A 26,173-nucleotide genomic window follows, 5' to 3' on the forward strand; every position below is an offset into this window, starting at 1 on the left:
AAAATTGTTGTAGGTGGTCTCGTATAAGTTTTTCGACTTCTCGGGCACTAACGTGGATAGCGCAGTTTTAGCAGCTTGTTGAATATCGAAAGACTCGTAATTATCACTCATTTTTTCACAAAACTTTGTAGGAAATACGGCGACGTTTGAATCTGACAGCGATCGAAACCGATTACCAGAACATTTTAAAAAATATTTAAAAATAAATAATAATAATAGCATGAAAATCTCAAATTAACCGCTTTTACATGAAATTGAAATGAAATTCGTTGCGAGAAGAGTGTTTTAAGCACTCGACGCGTTGTCCATGACAATTTTGCGTCCCGTGCTTAAAACACATTAATTTCGCAACTTGTTACATAAATAGCTGTATTATCCTACTGACTGCGCCATTCAAATAATAAACTTCATAGAAAGCTAGGAGACGTTAGAACATCAGAGAGAGGTTATCATAATAAATTTAGGCAGATTGGTGTGTTCTAGACAATTAAAAACTCATCGTAATTCTATGTTCTCCTTGGCAAAGAATATTATTACCGCACTTATTATCAGGAAAAAACTTACCATTGGAGTATCCCTTTCTCCTGCGTGATGTTGAAAATGCAGAAAAAACGTCTTGCCTTTCCCCAACGAGTGCAAGTATCCCACCCGCACCAACGGCGCCACAGTATGTCCGTCACTCAACACGTCCAACGTGGCGTCCCTCACACTGAGCGGGTTCTGACTGGGCCTCTCCCAGTCAGTGTACTCGTTCTTCAGCGTGGAAAAGATCTCGTTCAAGTGAAAATAGTAAGAGTTTCGAACGTACGTCCTTAGTATGCGGTCGCGTTTGGTTTCGTTGAGGCCGAACTCGAGGTCTTGCGCGTTTAGGTCGAGGTACGACTCGGTGCTGGTGAGGCCGAAGAGGAGGTTCCGGTCGGGGAAGTCGGCCAGCTCGTAGCCGGCGGAGGTGGCTATGGTTGAGGAGCTGGCGGTGGGCGGCGGCGAGGTGGGGTTGACCAGGATGGTACCGTCGATGAAGGGGGCGAATCCTGGAACAGATAAAAATATCAAATAATTTTCAATACAGTTAAACAAATAAAATTCAGTTATACATTTAAGAAAGTTAGTTCTGTAGGCAGTAACTGTATTATAGAGCTATTTTTATTAAATACGTTTTGTTCGATGCTTGAAGCTGTAAAATATACAGGGTTGTTGAACACATACGACACGAAGTATTTTTGTAGCTAAACGATTAGATTTTTACAAATTGTAAGTTTTGGGTTCCTTGAAGAACTATTAAAGCTACAATTCAAAATTATTTTTACAAAATAGAGAGTGTCCCAAATATATAAAAAATATTAAAGCTGTATTTTTTAAACGAAACACCCTCTATATTATTACATTTTTAGATTCTACGATTAAAATAAAGGTAAATTTGATTAAGGGTTATCACATTTAAATCTTACCGTTTTTGAAATATTTAAATTTGTGAAATTGCAGTAAAAATTTTAAGGCTTCTTCTCCAAGGGTATGAAAGTTTTTAATACTAAATATTTACTGAAGTTTATTTAATGATCAGTTATTGTGTTGCAATAATAAAAATAATACTACTTCATACAGAGTGTCTAAAGATTTATTTTAAATAACTTCTAGCTTTAAACGGCAATAACTTGTTTAATTTAAATGGTACAATGTATATTTTAATACTGTATATTTATTAACGCCCTGTATGTTTTAGAAGAATCAGATGCATAATTTAATTGTCTATCAAATTGTATTACACAATTTTTTACCTATCCCTTTGCATTTTCTTATAATTTAAACCTCATTTATCAATATACCCATGGAATATTGACATTTTAGATTTTTTAAAGCAAAAAATTTACAAAATGTACAGGTGCTAAAAACAATAATATTTCTAGCTTATTTGTATACAAAAAGTAAACTATCTAAATCTTTATAAAAGAGTTTTTTTTATAAAAATTTTTTAACGTGTTACTTTTTACTACACTATCTAATACACACAAAATTAAGTTTTTTATTATTTGCAGCAATTATTATTAATCAACGCAAACAGTTAATTAATGTAGTTTGAAAACTGGAATCATATTAATTGGTCCTCTTTAACAAATATTTGAACAGTTTTTTTAGTTTTTTAATGAAATAAACGAACTATATCGACAATATTAGTATCTATATTCTTTAAAAATTTGTTACATCTTTAAACATAATCTAATATGTCAATATTCCATGGGTAAGTTGATAAATTAGGTCTAAATTATAAGAAAATGCATTTTCTACGAACGAAAACTTAGGTAAAAACGAAGAGATAGGTAAAAAGTGGTATAACAAATAATTTGTGTTTATAGTTCTTCAGGACTATTGGCAATTAGGACTATGTCATCAGCGAATCTTAAATAATTAATATATTCTCCATCTATTCTTAATCCTTTGTTGGTCTAGTCTAGTTGACCAAAAATTTCGTCTAGTATTGTTCTGGCTTTAGGAACACAGCTTAAGAGATATCGCGTTGATAACTGAGTAATAAAAAAATACCATTTGTAGTAAAATTTTTAAAGGACATTTCACGTACTACGCACTTAAAATAAGTAAAATATTCTTGTTCTGTATTAAAAATAGACTATAAAATACGTTTTTGGCGTTATAAAGAAATTTTATAACAAAATGTGTTTCATAAAAGTACAAATTATGAAAACACATTAAAACCCTAATTTTATTGAAGCACCTAAAAAACACTTGTTTTAAATAATGTATTTACTAAAACCATGTTCCAAGTTTTTGTGTACATAGTTATTATTAGATCTTTTACAATAAACCAAGAACTAATATAGCAAGGATTACGGTGAAAAGCCTGGTAGTTCATATTATAATATCCGTCAAAGCTGTTACTCTACCGTGATATAACAGCATACTTTTTAAATTTAATACCTAAATAAGGGGCAAACAGGTAGATATTATGTGCAGCTTAATTTTGTAACTTGTAGTTGTTTATTTATTAATAGGAAAAGGTTGCAATAGTAAATTTATTTTAAATTATTTTCATAAGGTTAAATAACTTATATTTGAGAGATTGGCTATAAAAAAATGAAGTTTTTAATTTAGTTTGTTTTTATTATCGATGTTGTTACCGATGTATGTTGTTAAAATTTGGCACAAAGGTTTAGTTTCATACTTTTAATGCCCTTTTTATATATATCATAATTTGTTGCTACAAAATATTTTTGTTTGAAATATAGATTTTTGTTTTTATTTCTATATCATGGTTCTAAAAATAAAAATATACAAATCAACGTAAGTAAAATGCGTTCTGTAGTAAAAAACAGCCGATAAAAACATATTTTTAGTTAAAAACGCTATCACTAGCCAACATGGCGGAATTTTAATTCATTATTTTATTTATTATTTATTTAACATATATTTTTAGTTAAAAACGCTATCACTAGCCAACATGGCGGAATTTTAATTCATTATTTTATAAAATTGACATGGAGTCGAACAAAAATAATCTACATTAAATCATATTTGTATCTAAAAAAAGAGAAATTCGTGTTTCAATAATGAATCGACAATAAATGGATACCTTGTTTCCAAAATGTTTCGATTTAACGCTATCTGTGTAGAAACTTCGACCTAGTCACCTGTCAACAACGCCAATCAAAATTTCTGGTCAAGATAATTAGAACATTTTACTACTTATTATAACACTATTAAAACATAAAAACATGTATTTCATTGTGGAAAAGGAGAAAAAACGTTTGCTGGTAACATTTTTATTTGGTCTCCTGTTGGGTATGGGTAGTGGCTGTTATTACATTTATTCCTAAAACAAATCATCTCTGTAATGCGTATAATAAATAATTTTAAAATCGCATATGAAAATATCTGTATTTGTACATACTATATCTCTTTCCTTCTGCTTTGTTAATTATAGTACTATAAAAACTTGAAGAATGCTTAAATGCAAGTTGCCGCGCGTCATTTTTAACTTTTTCGATCGAGTTTTTTGATTAAAGAAGGACTTTTAATAAAGTAGTCAAACGACCAACTAGGAGCGTGTATTTTATTATAAGGATATATTCATGAAGCAAAATAGGGGTTTTTTGGGTAAATACTAGCAGTTTTATGTTAATTTAAGTTATGAGGCTGTAGATTGCAAATTGTATATGAGTTGGGAAGTTAATCACCGAGATCTCACAAATCTATTATATCTCCTTCGGGCCTTTGACAACAGCACACTGACTTGACAACAGTATCTGTAACGGTTTTACAGAGGATAGTTCTCTATCTCCGTTGCTCTGGTGTTTCTCCATTTTGTCTACAGAAACTGCATTCGCCATTGTTTCTAAGCTTCAATCTACTAAGGTATTGCCCCGTGACATTTTGAATATTGTCATAGCCCTCAAACTGTATGATTGACACGCCCTTTCTAATTTGAAGTTCAATAAAACACAAGTTTACTTAATTAGGATGAGTTGCATAGAGGCCACTAGCTTTTTAATTTTAACAGCTGGGTGGTCGGGGTTCAAAGATATTATTAAAAGGGCGCCACGAGATTATACTATGAACTCGGCATAAAAGGTGTTACTATTAAGTAGACTTCAACACTAACCTCGAACTGTTGAGTGTAACTACCAAGTACAATATCCTGTGTGGATTACAAATATCAAACTAAATCTAAACTAAAATTGTACAGTCTTACTCTATTCGATTGTACTTAAAAACTTCCTCCGGCTGAGCTACAGTGTATAGCTACAGGGTGGCTACGGCGGTGCACAGCAGCTCGGTGTACTGTCACTGGAGCCCACGGATGTCAGCAGACGTACAGATGAGAGGCAAGTTGTTGAGGTTTCAAATGGTAAACATAAAAACCCTAAATAATATTGGTTGTCTTAGAAAAGAGCCTCAATTATAGAACAAGGACTAGCACAACGTGTAGGAGTTAATAAAGAAATTTACCTCAACGAGGGTTTATGATGTCCAACGGGTACCTCTACACGGACAACAGGAACGGATTGGATTCTGGACTGTTCTGTACTACGGTCTGGATCGGTCTTCTTGCTCTACAATTACGAACAACCCAATAAGACTTAAGAAAGATAACACTCAACTAATCTTTCTACACCACGTGGGCGTGGAAAAGTCGAAAACCAGACAGCAATATGAACAAAAATCAGTTGAGCATTGACTTAGAATAGGCAGAAGAATTATAGCATACCTTGGAACTATTCGGGGACTTCTTGGGCACGTGGAATCGGGATATCGGTCGGAAAAATTTGGCTATTTAATCCCTTACGGAAATTGGTCGGTGGTCCATGTAAACTCAACAAAATCCAACCACGTTTCTGACCAAATGTGTTTCGGAAGCCTTAATCCTTCTTTACGAAGACCTGCTATTCACCAACAGGGAATGCTTCACGAAACGGCAGCCAGTTCTTCATGACGATATTCTCGGTCGGGGAGCACACAAGAAGTGATGCAAGGATTCGATTTCCTTCACAAAATCAGATTTCAACCGGAAATCTCCCCCCAGGATATAGATAGAGAACTTGACTAGTCCAACTCACAAAAAGGCATAAATAAAAAATGATGTTCTAGAATATTTTCTCCTCAGCCATATTCCATATCCGGTCAATGAACGAACTAAACTCAGAAATTCCCACAATTAAATGAACGAATTGCACACTGCGATCCACATCAAAAATAACCAATTTAACTACGCAATTTTATCTGATAATTATAAAATTTCAATAACCAAAACAAAGGATAAATAAATCCAAAAACATCTGATTTGATCTGAGAGTGACAAGCGACAGAGGTAATGACCAAAGATATAGAGAGATGGACAAAAAGCCTACTGCTGGTCGGCATCAGTGACAATAATGTGCAGCTGCAGCGCGGTGTATATCGGGTTGCATAATTGTAAAATTTAAATAAAATAATATTTAACAATAAAATTATAGTGAACATGATGCAAAAATAATAGTTATTTGCGATAATTTATTAGCTAGCACAGAGAGGTCGTTGCGAGGAAATTTGACTGTTACATGATGCATTATAACTCAAGAAATGGGGGCACAATAGATCTGTAAGCTCCTATACCCCTTTCCCATACAATCTACATCTCTACAAAGTATCTTATAGATCTTTTTATTAGAGACTACCCTTTAATATATTATTTGAAAAAATAACGCAAGTTAGGTGAAGAAAATCAAAAGCAGTCAATGTTTTGTTTTTTGAAAAAAAAATTTCTAAATTGTTCGACACTCTATTTCGAGCCTGTTCTATTCGTACAATCCTCTGTTGACCGTTTTCTTTTACTCATTGCTTTGTGTACGCTTTTTTCGCATTCCAGTCTACTGACTGCGCCATTCAAATAATAAGCTTCATAGAAAGCTAGGAGTCGTTAGAATATCAGTGGAGAGAGGTTTTCATAATAAATTTTGGCAGATTGGTGTGTTGAGATGTAATTCTATGTTTAGCTTGCCAAAGAATATTATGGCAAGCTGAATTGATAATATATTTATATGTTATCAATTTTTCTTATATAAGTGCGGTTTATATAACAAAAACTGACTTTTTGTGAAAGTGTTTCGAAATTGACAGTTTTTGATATTTATTTCAGATTCGAAATTACATTCTTTTAGGCACTAGTATCTAAAAGTGACACTTTTTTAGGCACTAGTGCCTAAAAGTAAAAATGAAACGTTAGAAACAATGAAAATATTTATTTATTATAAATCTTAAAGGTACAATTATTTAAATTATTGAAGTGAATACAAGAGGGATCCAACTTTTCGTCTTTAAGAGAAGTGCAAGTTGTAAGAGTCGGAATAAGTAAATTTCTTTCTTTTTAAAAATGCAATAAGGTTTGTGGACTTGCTAATATCTACGTTTCTGTTTAGGTAAATCATGATTCGGAGCATCGAATATTTACTACACAGAGTTGACGGCTTTAAGGTAGTGGATAACTTCAGCAAATAGGCTAACAATACCTTTTCTGTGAAATTCTCAACATGTTTTTCTTTGACCCAGATTTCAAAGTTGTTGTAGGTGGTCCTGTATAAGTTTTTCGACTTCTCGGACACTAACGTGGATAGCGCAGTTTCAGCAGCTTGTTGAATATCCAAAGACTCGTCATTATCGCTCATTTTTTCACAAAACTTTGTAGCAAATACGGCGACGTTTGAACCTGACAGAACTTTGTCATTAAACAATGCATAAACAATGCTTTAGAAACCGATTACCAGAACATTTTAAAAAATGTTTAAAAATAAATAATGATAATAGCATGAAAATCTCAAATTATCCGCTTTCACAAAAAGTCTTGTATGAAATTCGTTGCGAAAAGAGTGTCTTAAGCACTCGACGCATTGTCCATGACAATTTTGCGTCCCGTGCTTAAAACACATTAATTTCGCAACTTGTTACATAAATAGCTGTATTATCCTACTGACTGCGCCATTCAAATAATAAGCTTCATAAAAAGCTAGGAGTCGTTATAACATCAGAGAGAGGTTTTCATAATAAATTTAGGCAGATTGGTGTGTTCTAGACAATTAAAAACTCATCGTAATTCTATGTTCTGCTTGGCAAAGAATATTATTACCGCACTTATTATCAGGAAAAACCTTACCATTGGAGTATCCCTTTCTCCTGCGTGATGTTGAAAATGCAGAAAAAACGTCTTGCCTTTCCCCAACGAGTGCAAGTATCCCACCCGCACCAACGGCGCCACAGTATGTCCGTCACTCAACACGTCCAACGTGGCGTCCCTCACACTGAGCGGGTTCTGACTGGGCCTCTCCCAGTCAGTGTACTCGTTCTTCAGCGTGGAAAAGATCTCGTTCAAGTGAAAATAGTAAGAGTTTCGAACGTACGTCCTTAGTATGCGGTCGCGTTTGGTTTCGTTGAGGCCGAACTCGAGGTCTTGCGCGTTTAGGTCGAGGTACGACTCGGTGCTGGTGAGGCCGAAGAGGAGGTTCCGGTCGGGAAGTCGGCCAGCTCGTAGCCGGCGGAGGTGGCTATGGTTGAGGAGCTGGCGGTGGGCGGCGGCGAGGTGGGGTTGACCAGGATGGTACCGTCGATGAAGGGGCGAATCCTGGAACAGATAAAAATATCAAATAATTTTCAATACAGTTAAACAAATAAAATTCAGTTATACATTTAAGAAAGTTAGTTCTGTAGGCAGTAACTGTATTATAGAGCTATTTTTATTAAATACGTTTTGTTCGATGCTTGAAGCTGTAAAATATACAGGGTTGTTGAACACATACGACACGAAGTATTTTTGTAGCTAAACGATTAGATTTTTACAAATTGTAAGTTTTGGGTTCCTTGAAGAACTATTAAAGCTACAATTCAAAATTATTTTTACAAAATAGAGAGTGTCCCAAATATATAAAAAATATTAAAGCTGTATTTTTTAAACGAAACACCCTCTATATTATTACATTTTTAGATTCTACGATTAAAATAAAGGTAAATTTGATTAAGGGTTATCACATTTAAATCTTACCGTTTTTGAAATATTTAAATTTGTGAAATTGCAGTAAAAATTTTAAGGCTTCTTCTCCAAGGGTATGAAAGTTTTTAATACTAAATATTTACTGAAGTTTATTTAATAATCAGTTATTGTGTTGCAATAATAAAAATAATACTACTTCATACAGAGTGTCTAAAGATTTATTTTAAATAACTTCTAGCTTTAAACGGCAATAACTTATTTAATTTAAATGGTACAATGTATATTTTAATACTGTATATTTATTAACACCCTGTATGTTTTAGAAGAATCAGATGCATAATTTAATTGTCTATCAAATTGTATTACACAATTTTTTACCTATCCCTTTGCATTTTCTTATAATTTAAACCTCATTTATCAATATACCCATGGAATATTGACATTTTAGATTTTTAAAGCAAAAAAATTTACAAAATGTACAGGTGCTAAAAACAATAATATTTCTAGCTTATTTGTATACAAAAAGTAAACTATCTAAATCTTTATAAAAGAGTTTTTTTTATAAAAATTTTTTAACGTGTTACTTTTTACTACACTATCTAATACACACAAAATTAAGTTTTTTATTATTTGCAGCAATTATTATTAATCAACGCAAACAGTTAATTAATGTAGTTTGAAAACTGGAATCATATTAATTGGTCCTCTTTAACAAATATTTGAACAGTTTTTTAGTTTTTTAATGAAATAAACGAACTATATCGACAATATTAGTATCTATATTCTTTAAAAATTTGTTACATCTTTAAACATAATCTAATATGTCAATATTCCATGGGTAAGTTGATAAATTAGGTCTAAATTATAAGAAAATGCATTTTCTACGAACGAAAACTTAGGTAAAAACGAAGAGATAGGTAAAAAGTGGTATAACGAATAATTTGTGTTTATAGTTCTTCAGGACTATTGGCAATTAGGACTATGTCATCAGCGAATCTTAAATGATTAATATATTCTCCATCTATTCTTAATCCTTTGTTGGTCTAGTCTAGTTGACCAAAAATTTCGTCTAGTATTGTTCTGGCTATAGGAACACAGCTTAAGAAATATCGCGTTGATAACTCAGTAATAAAAAAATACCATTTGTAGTAAAATTTTTAAAGGACATTTCACGTACTACGCACTTAAAATAAGTAGAATATTCTTGTTCTGTATTAAAAATAGACTATAAAATACGTTTTTGGCGTTATAAAGAAATTTTATAACAAAATGTGTTTCATAAAAGTACAAATTATGAAAACACATTAAAACCCTAATTTTATTGAAGCACCTTAAAAACACTTGTTTTAAATAATGTATTTACTAAAACCATGTTCCAAGTTTTTGTGTACATAGTTATTATTAGATCTTTTACAATAAACCAAGAACTAATATAGCAAGGATTACGGTGAAAAGCCTGGTAGTTCATATTATAATATCCGTCAAAGCTGTTACTCTACCGTGATATAACAGCATACTTTTGAAATTTAATACCTAAATAAGGGGCAAACAGGTAGATATTATGTGCAGCTTAATTTTGTAATTTGTAGTTGTTTATTATATTATATATGTATTAATAGGAAAAGGTTGCAATAGTAAATTTATTTTAAATTATTTTCATAAGGTTAAATTACCTATATTTGAGAGATTGGCTATAAAAAAATGAAGTTTTTGTTACCGATGTAGATACTTAAAATTTGGCACAAAGGTTTAGTTTCATATTTTTAATGCCCTTTTTATATATATCATAATTTGTTGCTACAAAATATTTTTGTTTGAAATATAGATTTTTGTTTTTATTTCTATATCATGGTTCTTAAAATATAAATATACAAATCAATGTAAGTAAAATGCGTTCTGTAGTAAAAAACAGCCGATAAAAACATATATTTTTAGTTAAAAACGCTATCACTAGCCAACATGGCGAAATTTTAATTCATTATTTGTAAAATTGACATGGAGTCGAACAAAAATAATCTCTATTAAATCATATTTGTATCTAAAAAAAGAGAAATTCGTGTTTCAATAATGAATCGACAATAAATGGATACCTTGTTTCCAAAATGTTTCGATTTAACGCTATCTGTGTAGAAACTTCGACCTAGTCTCCTGTCAACAACGCCAATCAAAATTTCTGGTCAAGATAATTAGAACATTTTACTACTTATTATAACACTATTAAAACATAAAAACATGTATTTCATTGTGGAAAAGGAGAAAAAAAAACGTTTGCTGGTAACATTTTTATTTGGTCTCCTGTTGGGTATAGGTAGTGGCTGTTATTACAGTTATTCCTAAAACAAATCATCTCTGTAATGCGTATAATAAATAATTTTAAAATCGCATATGAAAATATCTGTATTTGTACATACTATATCTCTTTCCTTCTGCTTTGTTAATTATAGTACTATAAAAACTTGAAGAATGCTTAAATGCAAAATCTGCCGAACAAAATCCAAACAATAAAGTAAGGTTATGTTCTCATATTTGACAGAATATCAACTAAATTATGGAAACTTTTCAGGCAGAAAACGGGTACGAAATCTGTAAATGTGAGTCACATCTGTTTCATAAAAGTTTCGAAAAAGTAGCGAAACCATATTTTGGTAAAATGTTTCGAAACAAAAAGTGATTTATGTTACGAAACTGTTTCGCAATGTTTCTCAGCAGAGATTTTGTATCTAAAAATGCTACTTGGGTTAGTTAGACAGAACTATTTTAGAACACATGTCCTCTTAAGGTGTAAAATTGGGTATAAAAGTTTTATGTATGAAAATTTGTTACTATTACATCTAGCAGTACGAAATGTTGTACAAGGGTTCTTTTAGCGACATCAATAATAAACACAAAACATTTTTTTTAAACCATCCTCCAACGAACAATTAATAATTATAATTTTTCAATTATATTCCCCATTTTTATTCTTGAAAGCTCCATAAATTATTCATTACAAACCAATTTAGTTTTCTTTTTATCAAACTAATTGAGTTTCCATTTTTTTCATGGCACAAACACGTTCACATTTTTCTCATTTCAAACCTCTTTAATATTTCCATCTCTCCCTCACTCTCTCTAACACACAAAACATTTTTGTTTCTTTGGAAAACGTCGGCAATTGATTGACGCATTTTAATTTAAACCCTGTCTGTCACGGTGAGAGAAATTTCCCTGGAAAATCTCCCGTTTAAATTTGGATATGGCACTTATTCGATTCCAGCCGCTTGATTCTGATATAATACAGTTCAGTGAAAAAGGAAAAATGTCTGAAGAGTTTTCTTTTAAAAAACATGCCTCTTAAGTTTTTTTCTAGGTCCTGTACGATTTTTTTTAGAAAATTTATATTTTCAAAAAACAGTGTCTGCACTATGTGCACCAATGAAAATGCGAGTTACTAAAATTCAGAAAAATTAAAACCCAGAACAAATCCAGTAGTTCTAAAAATTTAAGCAAAAAATATTTTTTTTTTATTTTCAAAGTAATATAACTCGGGTATTTTGGACTTATTTAAAAAACGGTAATAAATATGTTTCTTTTATCGAGATCTACCAGCCCTGAAAATATTTACACAAATTTAAGACTTACCCTGTATAAATATTATTTTTCGGGGTCAATTCAAGTCATTTCTCTGAAAAAAAAGGGTTCTGTACGGATCCCAAAACTGTCGCCTTGTATTAAAAAACGTTTCATTATTTTTGGCTCCGTAATTTTCTACATTAAATAAAAATATCAATCATCATTTATCTTTATATATCACTGACCGTTCCTCATAAATTAATTAGCCCTTCATATTTTATAAAATTAATATATAAAAAAATATTTAGCATTCATGGTTAAACTTAAAAAAAATAGCAGTCATAGCAAATCCATTTTTATATTCTTGATTCAGAATGGTTAATCTAAAACTATTATATCAAATTCTCTCTCAATTTTTCTTTCAGATAAAATAAAGGAGTTGGTATTGTATGAATGTATATGACATAAATCAGGACTGACTGACGTATTTAATTAGTTTCGGTCACTTCCTGTTTCACCGGAAAGACTACAACATTTGATTTTTAAGTGATATATTTTCGGTATATTTTTACTGTATTTGATAGAAAATAATATTCTGAACAGAATGACATATCATAATATGCCATTTTTAGCATGGTTTAATGTCTTAATCTCTCTTTTTTTGAATAATCTGGAGGCATCTTAAGACTGTAAATTGCTAAACAAGAGCAACGATTCTTTTAATTTTTTTGCAATTCGAACATAATCTGTCACCTTAAACGATGTGTAAAAAAGGTTTAGTTGAAAGCAGTAAACCTTAAACAGCCTCTACACTATGCGGAGAACTCTTCGAAGCAGGTTAAGGTCGCGTTTCGTCGCCCAACTTTGTCGCATTTCGGTTTATTTCCAGTTGTCTCGATCCACTTCGGTTTGCCTCGACCTACTTTCGATTCTTAAAAGCGCCTGAAAACTACTCGTGAGGAGGGCGTGGGGAGATTTTTTTGGCGTTCCTTGTTGCCTCGTTCAATTTTGTTTCGTTTTGAGCGATTTCCAAAACGTGGCGGTATCTGTACCCGAGGCAAAGGACTTATTTCTACGACTAGTCTAGAAAATGCAATGTGACACACGGAAAACTCGATCTGAAATTGGCGTTTTGCAAACTGTCGTGTGCTAATATTTGAACACGTGTTTATATATAAATGTAATATTTCGTAAAACATTTCGGAGATAGTGTAGAGGCTGTTTTAAAGTATAATATCATTTCTACGCCTAAAACAGTGCCCTTTTTATTCGATCACATGGTATATGAGACTATTTCTATAAAATATTGTCTTAATAAGCTCGAAAAGTGGAAATGGTGCTACGCCTTCCTTCGACGCTGTAACAATGTCGTCATTATTCATTGTCACCTTCATATCATCGTCATAAGTCTTCATATCCGTAAAGTATACTTTGCCGGAAAAAAACTCGCCACGTCGTCAGAACCCCCTTCAGACCCCGTGTGCTCGAGCATATCGCTGCTCCGGCAGAATAGTGACCGAACTGCAAAAAGTATAAATTCTCAGGGGAAGCAAAAAACGAAAATGGAACTTTGTTATTTGTTCCCAAAACTTTGCATTCATAGTTATGACTTTGGAAACATCGTATTAGTAACTTAAATATAGATCACTTTAAACAGTATTTAACACAATTATTATATTTGTAAAATACACCCTTAATTTTGAAGTTATGTCATTATTTCCCCAATATTGATAGAACAAAATTCGACAGTTGTGTTAAACAATTTATTATCAAATTTAACAATCGTCAAAGTATTTATAAAAAATAAACAAACAAAACTCTTATAAAACAACTTCTTCACCGACGAAAGTTTGAAGTTGCTTAACTTAAAATGGCTAACTAAACATTTTTAGGAACCGATAGGAACTATAAAATACTAACTGCTATTTAACTATACTAATATTATTCTAAAGTTATAAAACATTAATTTAAAATAAATTCAAAGAAAGGTTTATAAAACCCAGGGATTATTTTACTATCAATTAAACTTTTTAGGTCTTTCTTTTTATTATCAGCAACTGAAATTTTTTTTTGTATATGCTGGCTTTCTGTGGATCTCATTGAATGGTTTTACCTCAGAAATGCGTCGTTTTTTAGACTTATACCCTACACAATTCCATTCCACTTGCTTGTAACTTGTCTTGTACTTAAAAAAGCGTTCCCTTTTTCAGTCTTTCAGTAACTTTACGTCACTTATTTTAAAATCATTCCCGTCTACATTTTTTGTTAAAGTAAGCGCCATTTCATCATGGATAAATTTTATATCCAAGAAGCTGTCAAAATTCATTTCTTTTACCTCCAGTGGATTACCATTCTTCTTCGCAGATCGAATTGCGGAGATATACTGCTCTGGAACGTAAATTGGACCAGATCTTTTAATTTTAGTCACCGACTTCTCAATTCCGCTGTGAATCGCATCGCCTTCATTTTGAGTATGGCCACGAATTAAGTATTTGTGGGTAATAGAATTTATTTCTAAGCACTGAACAGCGTAGAGGTATGTAGCTATCATGTATCTGTAAAATAGATATCTCTAATATTTTTGTATACGTTTTTTTTATTTTACATAGATACCTGTTTTTCTGCTGGGCGCCACAATTATCCGAGTAAAAAACCACGTCGGCACCTGGGTTAGTTAGTGATAGCTCTTCAAGATACAGGAAAACACATGAAGCAATTTCTGTTACTCCTCTATTACCCAGATCTTCATGCCAAAAAAAGCACAAAGATTTGTCATTTCCTATTTCTGTTATCTAAAACAATAAAAATAATAAGAAATCTGGCATTTTTGTTTAATGGAATTTTTAAAAATGGGTAGAATATACCCATTCTGCTTACTGTAAAATTATAGCAGTTGATACGGGATTTGTAAAAAAGCTGATGACTGTCCAGTGGGTATTGGTAGCACCGCCTGCAAGTCATAAACTGCAAGCACACATTCATTATTTTTGGCTTTCTCTTTATCATTTTGTTTTTCACTTCGACTTAATTCTTTTTCTTCTAGATGGCTTTGGTAATTAATCTCAAGGTTTTCTTTTTCCTCTTCCTGGGAGTTTTTATAGGCTTCGCAAACGTCGCACTGGTCTTTCTTTGGCAAAAAGAAACCTATATTGAACTCTTTATTGAATATTCAAGAGAGTATTTATCGTAACTTGCTGCAATCTTATTGATGGAAGACCTCTGTGTTGAATAATTTCGGTATAACTCGGCTACAGAGAGGCCACCGTCAATAAATTCCCTTTTTGTATCTTTTCTGACATAGTGACTCTCAATACGAGGAACTGAATTAATGTGGTCACGTACGGACTTCAATATTTCTTCATCAATCTTTTTGTGATTTTGATGCTTGCCTCTGTTATCAGTTGGTACTATTCCAGTACCCCTTGCCTTAGACTTTATAACCGTTCTGATTGTTCTTTCATTTATACCGAGAGTATTAATTAAGAATGTCTTGCATACACGAATTCTGTGTCCTTCTTTAGAAATGTAAAAGGAACAATTGGGATTTCTGGGTTTCGCAGCTGAAATGCGTCTGTACTTTAGATCCAGTTTTTCAATATGGGCAGCCAAAAATCGCGCTGTCTTTGTAGAGAAGAGAATGCCCAGTATTCCTTAAACATTTCGTTTCTAAAATTCTCATTAATTTTTTTGAGCATGATAAAATACATTTTTCTTTGCACGGCGGTCCCATCTTTTTTCACCAATAATTTTCTCCGATTTTGATGTGTAGCTTTGACCACAATTTCTTAGCCTTTTAGCTTTTTCTCTTATCCAATTATCAGGGTTGCGGCTTCTTTTCTTGCCCTTTTTAGGAGATGCGGGTTTTCCATTATTTTCAGTAGTTTCTGAACTATTAAACGTTCTTTGGCGAAAAACAGCATTCTGATTAGAAGTACCAGGCATATGCTCAGACGAGTCGCTTGATAAATCTTCACTTCCTGGAGAAAAATTGTCACTAGAACCAGAAGAAAAATCGTTATGCTCTCTTGCATCAGCCGGGTCATTATAGGTCAACCTAGGAATTCTTCTTAAATTTATGCTGGTTGAGTTTCTGCTTTCAACAATATATTTGTCTGGCTTGGTTAGCTGCGTTTCCGTAACCAAATCTGCAGAAATTAATGGTTCTGGAGAAACTGATTTTATTGTCGAACCAACGTCAATTTTAGGATCACCCTTATCCCCGCTCTTAATTAAAACTGTATCCAAAACAGGAGGAACCAACGGCCCTGATTCCGCAAGTCCTACGGTTAAAGAACTGCCACTTCCAGTATCGTCATTATCAATGGGGTCTTTTTGGTTCCCGTTTAAATCTGTAGCAATAGCAAGCTTCAATATTTTGGCCGTTCTCGAGCTCATTTTTCTCCCGAAAAACTTTTTGGTACCTCTGTAATATAAATAATAGTATATTATTATTATGTATTTAAGGTAAAAAGTAAGTCTTTAGGGACCGGTGCGGGTTCCATAACGGCTTTCTCGTGTATAATATAGATTTTTTTACTAATAATGCTGAACTTCCAAACATTACCATATTTGAACTGATTATTTTTCAAAATTAACCATTTTCCTATTATTTAAATATATGGAAATATCAGGTAGCCAGCTGTCTAAACAAAAAGTCAAAATTTGTCATTCAAGACAGCAATGCTAATATTTCTACTTAAACACTTTTACCAAAAGAAAATGTACGTTTCGGGACAACAATAACGTAATTACCAAAAAGAAAAGGTACATTTCGGGACAACAATAACGTAATGGACCAATAAGTTAAGTAAAACCTAAACTTTTTGGGTCAAGAATGACAGAAAGTACACTTACGTCTTATTTTCATAATTTCTTTAAATGAAACGAACAAAATTTCGAAATAATATTGACATAGAATACACTTACGTCTTTATTTCACCAAACTTTTGCCAAAAAATGTCAAAAGTTTTTGTCGCCACTAACACAAACTACACTTACGGCGTTTTTCTCGCGAACAAATACAGTTCTGTCCCAATTTCCAGACGCGACTGAGCAATATGTCATTATTTTTTCAACGACCGCCTAGGAACATGTGGAATTTGAAGACGACGCAACTGCCATCTAGCGGTAACGAGTGGTAGTACAGTTTCGTCATTATTTTACCATATATATTGAACATTTTAAAAGTGAATGATGAAGTTAACTAAATTTTTTAAAATTTTGCAGTTCGGTCACTATTCTACCGGAACAGCGATATAACAAGAAAAACAGCTAGATTTAGCTTAGGGGTCGTGTTTGAATAGGAAAATGTCAAAAAGTGCGAGAAAAATTAGTGTAGAATGTATTTTATTAGGATGCTGAGGGTTTCTTGAATTGCTGTGGCAGAAAAACTGCTATATTATTTTTATTAAAACTAGTATTTGAAATTGTTTAGATCGTAATCTAAAATCACGGCGATAATATTAAAAAAATACTTAAATGAGAACTTGTAGCAGCCGAAAATAATTTCTTATTTTTGCGCTACATCTCTAGACTATTTCTTTGATACCCTGTATAAACAAAACTATTTTTCTTTTATGTTAACTCTTTTATATTACTGACAACTTACACTTTTTTATAACCTTCCAAGTCCATAAAGACACCTCTAAATTCTGTCCTTTTTGTTACTATAAAATCAGGACGATTTCGAACAGTTATCTAGAAATAAATGGCGATCGTCGAGGCAGTGCAAAGGGCGGGCCCTTCCCTCGCATTACGACGTATTTTTACACATGTCTTAATCCCACAAGCGATCCTTTCCAGTGGATCATTTTAAATTCGTCCTTGTGACCTTTTCTCCATTTTCGGGACTCTCGACGACCGGTTTTTCATATTATTAGGGTTTAGTAGAGTCTGGATTCAGGTGATGTATATAGAAAATGCTGGTTCCATATATATTATATTACTACCGTTTTTAGTTAGTTTAGTTATGTTTAGAAAATTAAATGAGGAGTATGATAGATGGGGTTTACAAATAAATTTTAAAAAGACAGAATATCTATGCGTGGGCAACAAAGGACAAGACCTAGAAATGGAAAACGGAAACAAAATAAAATCATGTACAGAATTCACATACCTAGGTACTAACATACATAATAATGGAAAAAGCGACAAAACCATCAATAATAGAATCAACAAAGCCAGAAACATTACAGGGGCACTAAATTCTATTCTTTGGCAAAAAAATATAGATACCACAACAAAAACCCGCATATATGACACTATGGTTAAGAGCACACTTACTTATGGCGCTGAAGTATGGCAGATGAGCAAGTCTATGGAAGGAAAGCTTTTAGCAACTGAAATGGACTTCTTCAGAAGATCGGCAAGAAAATCAAAATTGGAAAAAGTGCGAAATGAAGAAACAAGAAGAATAACGAAGAAAGAGATAACCAACATAGAAGAAATCCAAAAAAACAATTAATCTGGTATGGGCATGTAAACAGAATGGGAGAAGAAAGGCTACCAAAGAATATAATGAAATGGATCCCATATATATATATATATATATATATATATATATATATATATATATATATATATATATATATATATATATATATATATATATATATATATATATATATATATATATATATATATATATATATATATATATATATATATATATATATATATATATATATATATATATATATATATATATATACTACCGTTTTTATAGGTTCTTTTAAGAAATTAATTATAAAATTAGCAACAACAAAGTTACTAACTTGACTTTTTGATCATTGATTGGTATTCCCATGTATTCCATCATAATTCAAACATTACAGACTTCGAGAAGGCTTTCGACTCGATATATCTTAAGGTAATAATAGAAGCCCAAGCAAAACAAGGTATAGAAAGGCCTTATAATATAGAAACTCTAGTCAATATATACACAGACGCTAAAAACGTGGCGGATTTACATCTCCAAAAAATCCTATATGGGTATTTCGCCACTGCAAGAAAATCTACAAAATAAAATAGTTATTTTTTGTAAACACTTCTGCGTTAATTCCAAACGGAGACTATTATTATGTTATTGTGGAAACGACCCAAGCTCACCTGATGGGGGCCCGAAACCGGTAGTGAAAGCAGGTTGATCCACATTATGTCGAACACAGCGTGGAATTAATTTCTATATTAGCAGTTCAAGGCAAGAAACTCTTATATAATTTTATTATATACCTAAAAACTGCAAGAAATTTATTTTCCATTATATTATTTGGGCTAGCCGAAAAAAGCCTTTATTTAATATCGATAGTTGTGCCTCGGTGGTACGAAAGTACTACCATTGCACGCAGGCCGCTATCTCGCGATGCGGAACTTAATATCTTACCGCTACTTTACGACAAGTCGTGTTTATATACTATGCGCTGTGCTCGACATATTGTGGAAACGACCCAAGCTTACCTGATAATGAGGTAGGGCCCCGAAACCGGTAGTGAGAGCAGGTTGATCCACATTATGTTGAACACAGCGTGGAATTAATTTCTATATTAGCAGTTCAAGGCAAGAAGCTCATATAATTTTATTATATACCTAAAAACTGCAAGAAATTTATTTTCCATTGTAAGCAGTTAGGTTTAGTGATAAACAAATTTGCCTAACGAACAAAAAATGCTTAACGTTTCGGAAAATTTATCTCTTTCCGTCGTCGAAAGCAAAAAAATACAAACAATAAAAAAATTATTTAAAAATATTTGAGTGCAACTATTCGAGAACATTTTATGATAACTTAAGATGCGGCGAGATCTAGCATATTGCTACTCCATCTAACCACACTGTTAGGTATAAACTTAACAACTGGTTTGAAGCCTAAGTCTTTTCAGGCAAGTCATAAGTAGATTAGATAATAACTAGATTTATTTAGTAATGGATGATACTAATAGTTATTTTTTATACAAGACGATAAAATGTTATTTTATCGTTGACCGAAAACGGACGAGGGATGAAATCGCGAGTGAATTAATTTCGAGAGACGATAATGCAATTTTATCGCCGTGTATAAAACAATATTTTTTTCCATAGTGAGTTACATTTTAAAAAATATTCAGAAATTATTATTTCAAGGAATTTATTACGAGTAGAAAAAATATTGTGCTGGGTTGGCGTTGGTTTCTATGTAATTTGACAAATAAATAAAGCTGTCCCTTTAGTCAGTTTTGAGTCAATATTTTTTAATTCTCTTTCGTGTCGATCGCTGATTGAATTGGAACCAGAAATGGCTCAAAACGAAATAAGTAAATTACCAACAGATATTCAGGCTGAGGCGACAAACGCCATATCCAAACTACTTCCATTTAAATCCCGAATAACTTATGAAAAGGTATACAAAAATTTTCAAAAATAGAAACAATTAAAAAACGTGCGAGAAGAAATAAAGTTTTTAACCTATCCTCGCTGTTAAAGTATCATTTAATCTACCCTTGCGGTTAAAGTACTATTTTATCTACTATTTTTGATAGATATAAGGAAATTTTAACAGTTGCTATGGAAAAAATGAACAAACTAAAAACAGAAATAATTAACCTATTTTAAAATTATATTCTTGACAAAATTAAGTACATCTCTCGTTCATATAATGATGTTGCATAATACACTATTCGTGTAAACCATTAAATATTTTTACAGAATAACTAAATGAACCTCGAAACTTGGAAGTTCTATGTTGAGGTACAACAAAATTGCTGGGGTTACGTGTTGTCCGACCGTGGATACTATTATTAGTAATTAATTTGTCATATAAATATTTAGGGAGTTGAGGTAACGTAAAGTAAAATATGTGAGGGAGACTACAACATAATTGAAAATGGTTGAATATGCTGGAAATGACAATGATGATGATGATATCTAAAGAATAAATATATTTAATTTATACTGACCTGGAAGAAATCTGGGCGTATCTACTTTAACGTTAAGTAAAAAATTGAGTGGTTTCAGTCTTAAGCAGGGCGCCAAATCGTCCTCGTACAGGTCGCCGTGACACCCCGTATATTTGGCTACGGTCCTCTTCACCCAGAGCGGGTCCCTCTGCAAGGCCCAGGGGCTCAGCCCCGAACCGCTCAGAAGGATAACCCTGTGCAGTAATTCTGAAACAAAAAAAAATATATTTGTTAAAACTATAAAATTTTTAAAATGATTATTTATTATATTATACTACGGTATGATGGAAAAACAACGGAGTCAGAGATGGCTATGAAATGAAGATGGCTGTCATTATATTTGTAAAATTTTATGGGGATTGTCATCGATGTTCATTTCAAAGCCAACTGTACGCCGTCTTTTTTTCTAGTTATTATGCGCATGTAAAAGCTTCTGGTTACAGTCGTGCTCTTAATTTTCATTTAAAACCATAATATTATCTTGATAATATGGCACCATATACCGTGTGCGTCTCGAAAGTGGCTCACCCCTATAACATTTTATTTTTTCAGATAAAAAACGAGATTTGGTATATCAGTATATGACATAAATTAGGATTGATTGGCATACTCAATTGTTTTCGGTAATGACTACAACTTTTGATTTTTAAATGGCACCATCGATCTTTTTTTACTTTATTCGATAGAAAATGACACTCTGAATAGAATGATATATCATATGTCAACTTTTAACATTTTTGCATATGGTTTATTTGAAATTATAACTTGCGGTTCGTAACGAAAATTTGACTTGAAATACCAAGTGTGTTATATCAAATTATTTGCGAAAAAAATATTTTTCCAAATATGCTAATGAGCCACCCTCGTTCCATTTGAAAAATTGAGATATGATTAAAAATACGATTTGAGCATTTTCTAACTAGCTAGGACAAGACACTAAAAACATTAGACGACCAAATCTATTTTTCCAAGTTTCTTTAATTAAGAATTAGTGTTTTTCTTTAAAGTTGTATTTAAAATATAATTTTTTATTAAGCAAGAATGTCAAAAGTTGACATATGATATGTCATTCTATTCAGAATGACATTTTCTATCGAATAAAGTAAAAAAATACCGACGGTGCCATTTAAAAATCAAAACTTGTAGTCATTTCCGGTGAAACAGGAAGTGACCAAAATCAATTGAATACGTCAATCAATCCTAATTTATTTCATATACCAACATACCAAATCTCGTTTTTTTATCTAAAGAAATAAAAAGTTACAGGGGTGAACAACTTTAGACGCACCCGGTATACCGTATGATCGAAAAACAACAGCGTCAGCGATGGCTATGAAATGAAGACTGCTGTCATTTTATTTGTAAAATGATATGGAGAATGTCATCGATGTTCATTTCCATACACGCCGTTTTTTTTTCGATATTACGGTATTATATGCATGTATTTTACTTAAATTAATATAATCAAAAAAGCCGTTTACCGGTTATTATCATAGTAGAAGGAAAAGAGTACCTAGTTGCACTCTCCCAAATATTTTCTGCCAGTGTTTACAATCTATCGAATATCTGCAGATTGCAGAGCGTTTCAGTTGAGTTCCGTCCGTCGACCTGCGAGGTTCGAGTGTTGCGTCCGAACACACAGACGGATTGACAAAAAATGAGTGCCTTACTGTATGCTGCTATTGGTTGTAGTAATAATTAAAAAAATTGTGCTTTAAGTTTTTTTTGAGAGTCATTTGTGATCATGTTTGTGTTCAGGTTAATTTTCTCATGACTGGTTTACTACTTAATAATTTGATATTATTTTCATATATACCTCAATTTTTTATCGATTTTACTATTGACAACCATCCCTTGCTTGTGGTTTAATGAACTGCACCATCATTGAACAAACATTTGCTAGTACCGACATTTTTTACAGCAGAGCTACCACCTGAATTCCCAGCACAAAATTTAAATTCCAGTTTAGCGCCGAATATGTTAATAATAATAATAATAATTTAAAAATCGCGCCCAGGATTACGTAACTAAAAGTTTAATTGATATCAAACTTCTAATACAATATACAATACCAAATGCAGTAATTTTAACCCATTTTTGTCTAAAAAAAAGCATAAAAAAGTATAACGTCGCCTGGTTTAGGATGTCTCGTAATAAATCCTATCGATTGCGCTCTCGAGTTTCGGATCCCATTTCAAAAGATCTAAATTTTTCAATTTAACTTCTTGTAAAGTTTATTAAAACCGCAGGGCAAACTTTCGAGAGTAACCGGATCCCGTTGGCCCGCTCTGCTCTCTGCGAAAAGTCAAACATATTTTACGTTGACAATTCGAAATAAATGAAGGATTTACGATATTCCGGATGCTTTAATATTTCTACGCTCGAGGTAAAAAATCCTTTTAGAAAAATCTTTTTAAGAAGATAAAAAATATTTTAATTTTTCTTTGAGTGTTTGAGAACCTTAAAAATTATCGTCTTCAAACTATTAAAGTAAAATATGTTTATATAAAGAGTTTTGAATAGACATAAGTTCTTTTTAAAAAAGATTTGCTGATTTATCAATATCTTCGAATGTGCATTATTATACCATTACTACTGTAAATAGAAGCTTTCCTGATTATTAATGAATGTTTTTTTCGAAAGCAACAACTCTTAAAATTGCCTTATATCTATCAAAAATGGTAGATAAAATAATAGTACTTTAACCGCAAGGGTAGATTAAATGATACTTTAACAGCAAGGATAGGTTAAAAACTTTATTTCTTCTCGCACGTTTTTTAATTGCTTCCATTTTTGAAAATTGTTGTATTCCTTTTCATAAGTTATCCGGGATTTATATGAAAGTAGTTTGGATATGGCGTTTGTCGCCAAAGCCTGAATATCTGTTGGTAATCTACTTATTTCGTTTTGAGCCATTTCTGGCTCCAATTCAATCAGCAATCGACACGAAAGAGAATTAAAATATATTGACTCAAAACTGACAACTAAAGAGACAGCTTTATTTATTTGTCAAATTACATACAAACCAACGCCAACCCAGCACATTATTTTTTCTACTCGTAATAAATTCCTTGAAATAATAATTTCTGAATATTTTCTAAAACATTACTCGCTATGGAAAAAATTATTGTTATATACACGACGATAAAATTGGCTCGTGAATTAATCTTTTCGGTCAACGATAAAATACCATTTTATCGTCTTGTATAAAAAAATAACTAAAAGTACACTCATATAAGGACCAACAAAGGATTAAAAATAGATGGAGAATATCTTAACCATCTAAGATACGCTGATAATATGGCACCATAATTATGAAAGAATAATCTACCATTTCGATTACTGAGTAAATCTAAACAGCGCTCCTAAGAACAAAATTGTTTATTTAGCAGAATGCCATATCGTGCAATTTCCAAATTATTATCTGTCGAGTCGCCAAGTCGAGAACAGCCGTACCATCCTTTTCGTACCATTCTTTTCTCAGGTATTAGCAGCACTTTTTACCACCCTGTAACTTCGTTGTGGATAAAGCAAGAATATTAATTTTCACTACACTTGAAGGCATACTACCTAGCGCTGGCTAGGTTACCAACATATCTAGTAATTATACCTCATAGTTTATGAATTATCACTTGTCAAATTTCTTTAATTTCGCCATTCACTCACTGACAGATCATCAAAATTCTAAGGTACCATTGCGATAAAAAAAAGTAGTACAACAAAATATGATTTAATCTGCTGGTCTATATGCTTGTGTCAGTGTCACGTAATTTTTAAAAAAATGCCTTTAACTTCAGAGCAAATAACGATTATATTTACGCGATTAAGGGATGGGGTTCTCATAAGGGACATTGCAGATGCATTAGGGATAAACAAAACAACACTGTTGTTGGCTAAATCCAAAAAAAAAAATTAATATAATTCAAATATACTTATAGACCAGGAGTTCTATCTGGGACTACTAATTCTTGTACTACTTTTTTTTGATCGCAATGGTACTTCTAGTTGTGTCACAAACTTCAAATTTCGAATTTTAGGTAGCTTTAAGCTTATAATGAAAGGAGAAAATGAAAAATTTCGAAATATCCTCGTAGATTAAAAGTTAGATGTCTAGCCGCTACCGGTAACTGACCATTCCAGCAATTCTATCATTTGAAAAATGGTAGTATCTTTGTTATTTAAATAGAACACCCAGTATATTATTACATTTTTGGAAACTACTCTCATATCTCTTATTATACTAATCTCTTATAGTTTTCGAGATAAAAAATAAAATATATGTAAAAACATGATTTTGAATAAGCATTGGTAAAATCATGAATTTCATTTTTAAAGTTGATATTTAGGTTGTAAAGAAAGTCGGAAACATAAGTAGTTAGAAAACGAGAATTAATCCATTTGATATTATCTGACCTTAAACGATAATTCAAAGTTGATGAATTATTGCTAGTCAAATTTCTTAAATATTATTTCGAATAATATATTACCCGAGAACAAATAGGAGGATATAACCTACAAAAAGAAATGAGATCTCGGCATCAAAAACACAGAATGTAAAAAAATTGCACTATATGATCCACTATAATTAAAAAACTTTATTTTTAAGGGCACTGTTTAGATTTACTTAGTAATTGAGATGGTAGATTATTCTTTTATAATTATGGTGCTGTGCAATTGCCAAGTAATTTTAATTATTACAGAAATAAAGATGACTAATATAATAATAATAACAATTTATAACAAATTTGTTAAATAGGTGCTTAAAGAGAGACTAAATAAAATAGGCTGTACTTAAACTGCCGTTAAACGGTAGCTTACTAAAATGCCGTTAAAAGGTATGACGTCGTTGATGTGACGCACTTGACGGCTTTATGAAATATAGGAATTTTATAAAAACTAACCAACGCTATCCACCCCTCCAAATAACCAACTTAACCAACGCAACTAACCTGGACACTGATAAAAAATATAAAAAACAAATATAAATTAGTAAAAATCAACCAACCCCACCAAATAACCAACTAACCAATGAATTAACACCCTCCAAATAACCACGCTAACCAACCCGCCAAATAACTAAACCAATCCAACCAAAAAGAGTGAAACTAATGCAATAAGATCACGCAAAAAAATATAAAAAAAGTCTTGGTCGGCGTGAGATTTGAACCACGAACCATTCACTTACGAAGCGATAGCCTCAGCCACTGACCCATAGGTGCTCTTGCAA

At 32.1% G+C, this 26,173-nt stretch overlaps 2 protein-coding genes across 2 annotated transcripts in view; both read right to left on the bottom strand.

Annotated features, from left to right (window-relative positions):
• The window catches only part of LOC115875371 (neuroligin-1-like), a gene marked incomplete at its 3' end in the record, with an annotated part of 252,959 nt that overhangs the window by 73,296 nt on the left and 153,490 nt on the right, over positions 1-26,173 (bottom strand). Inside the window, exons 7-8 of the mRNA XM_030890798.1 lie at positions 20,947-21,153; positions 565-1,031 (exon numbers count right to left, since the gene is read on the bottom strand). Coding sequence (XP_030746658.1) covers positions 565-1,031; positions 20,947-21,153 — 674 coding nt within the window. The remainder of the gene's footprint in view (positions 1-564; positions 1,032-20,946; positions 21,154-26,173) is intronic.
• On the bottom strand, positions 15,633-17,254 carry LOC115875369. Its single transcript, XM_030890797.1, has 2 exons — positions 16,946-17,254; positions 15,633-16,442 (listed from the first exon to the last, which is right to left on the bottom strand). The coding sequence occupies exon 2, from the start codon at positions 16,412-16,414 to the stop codon at positions 15,698-15,700; it is 717 nt and encodes a 238-aa protein (XP_030746657.1). The 5' UTR covers positions 16,415-16,442; positions 16,946-17,254; the 3' UTR covers positions 15,633-15,697.

This window comes from Sitophilus oryzae, unplaced genomic scaffold, assembly GCF_002938485.1.
Source record: "Sitophilus oryzae breed Bouriz unplaced genomic scaffold, Soryzae_2.0 scaffold_1384_pilon_pilon, whole genome shotgun sequence".
NCBI lineage: Eukaryota > Metazoa > Arthropoda > Insecta > Coleoptera > Curculionidae > Sitophilus > Sitophilus oryzae.

What these genes read in the sequence shown, in the direction of transcription:
- LOC115875369 (XM_030890797.1), bottom strand. Translation starts at nt 16,414, where the DNA reads ATGAGCTCGAGAACGGCCAAAATATTGAAGCTTGCTATTGCTACAGAT.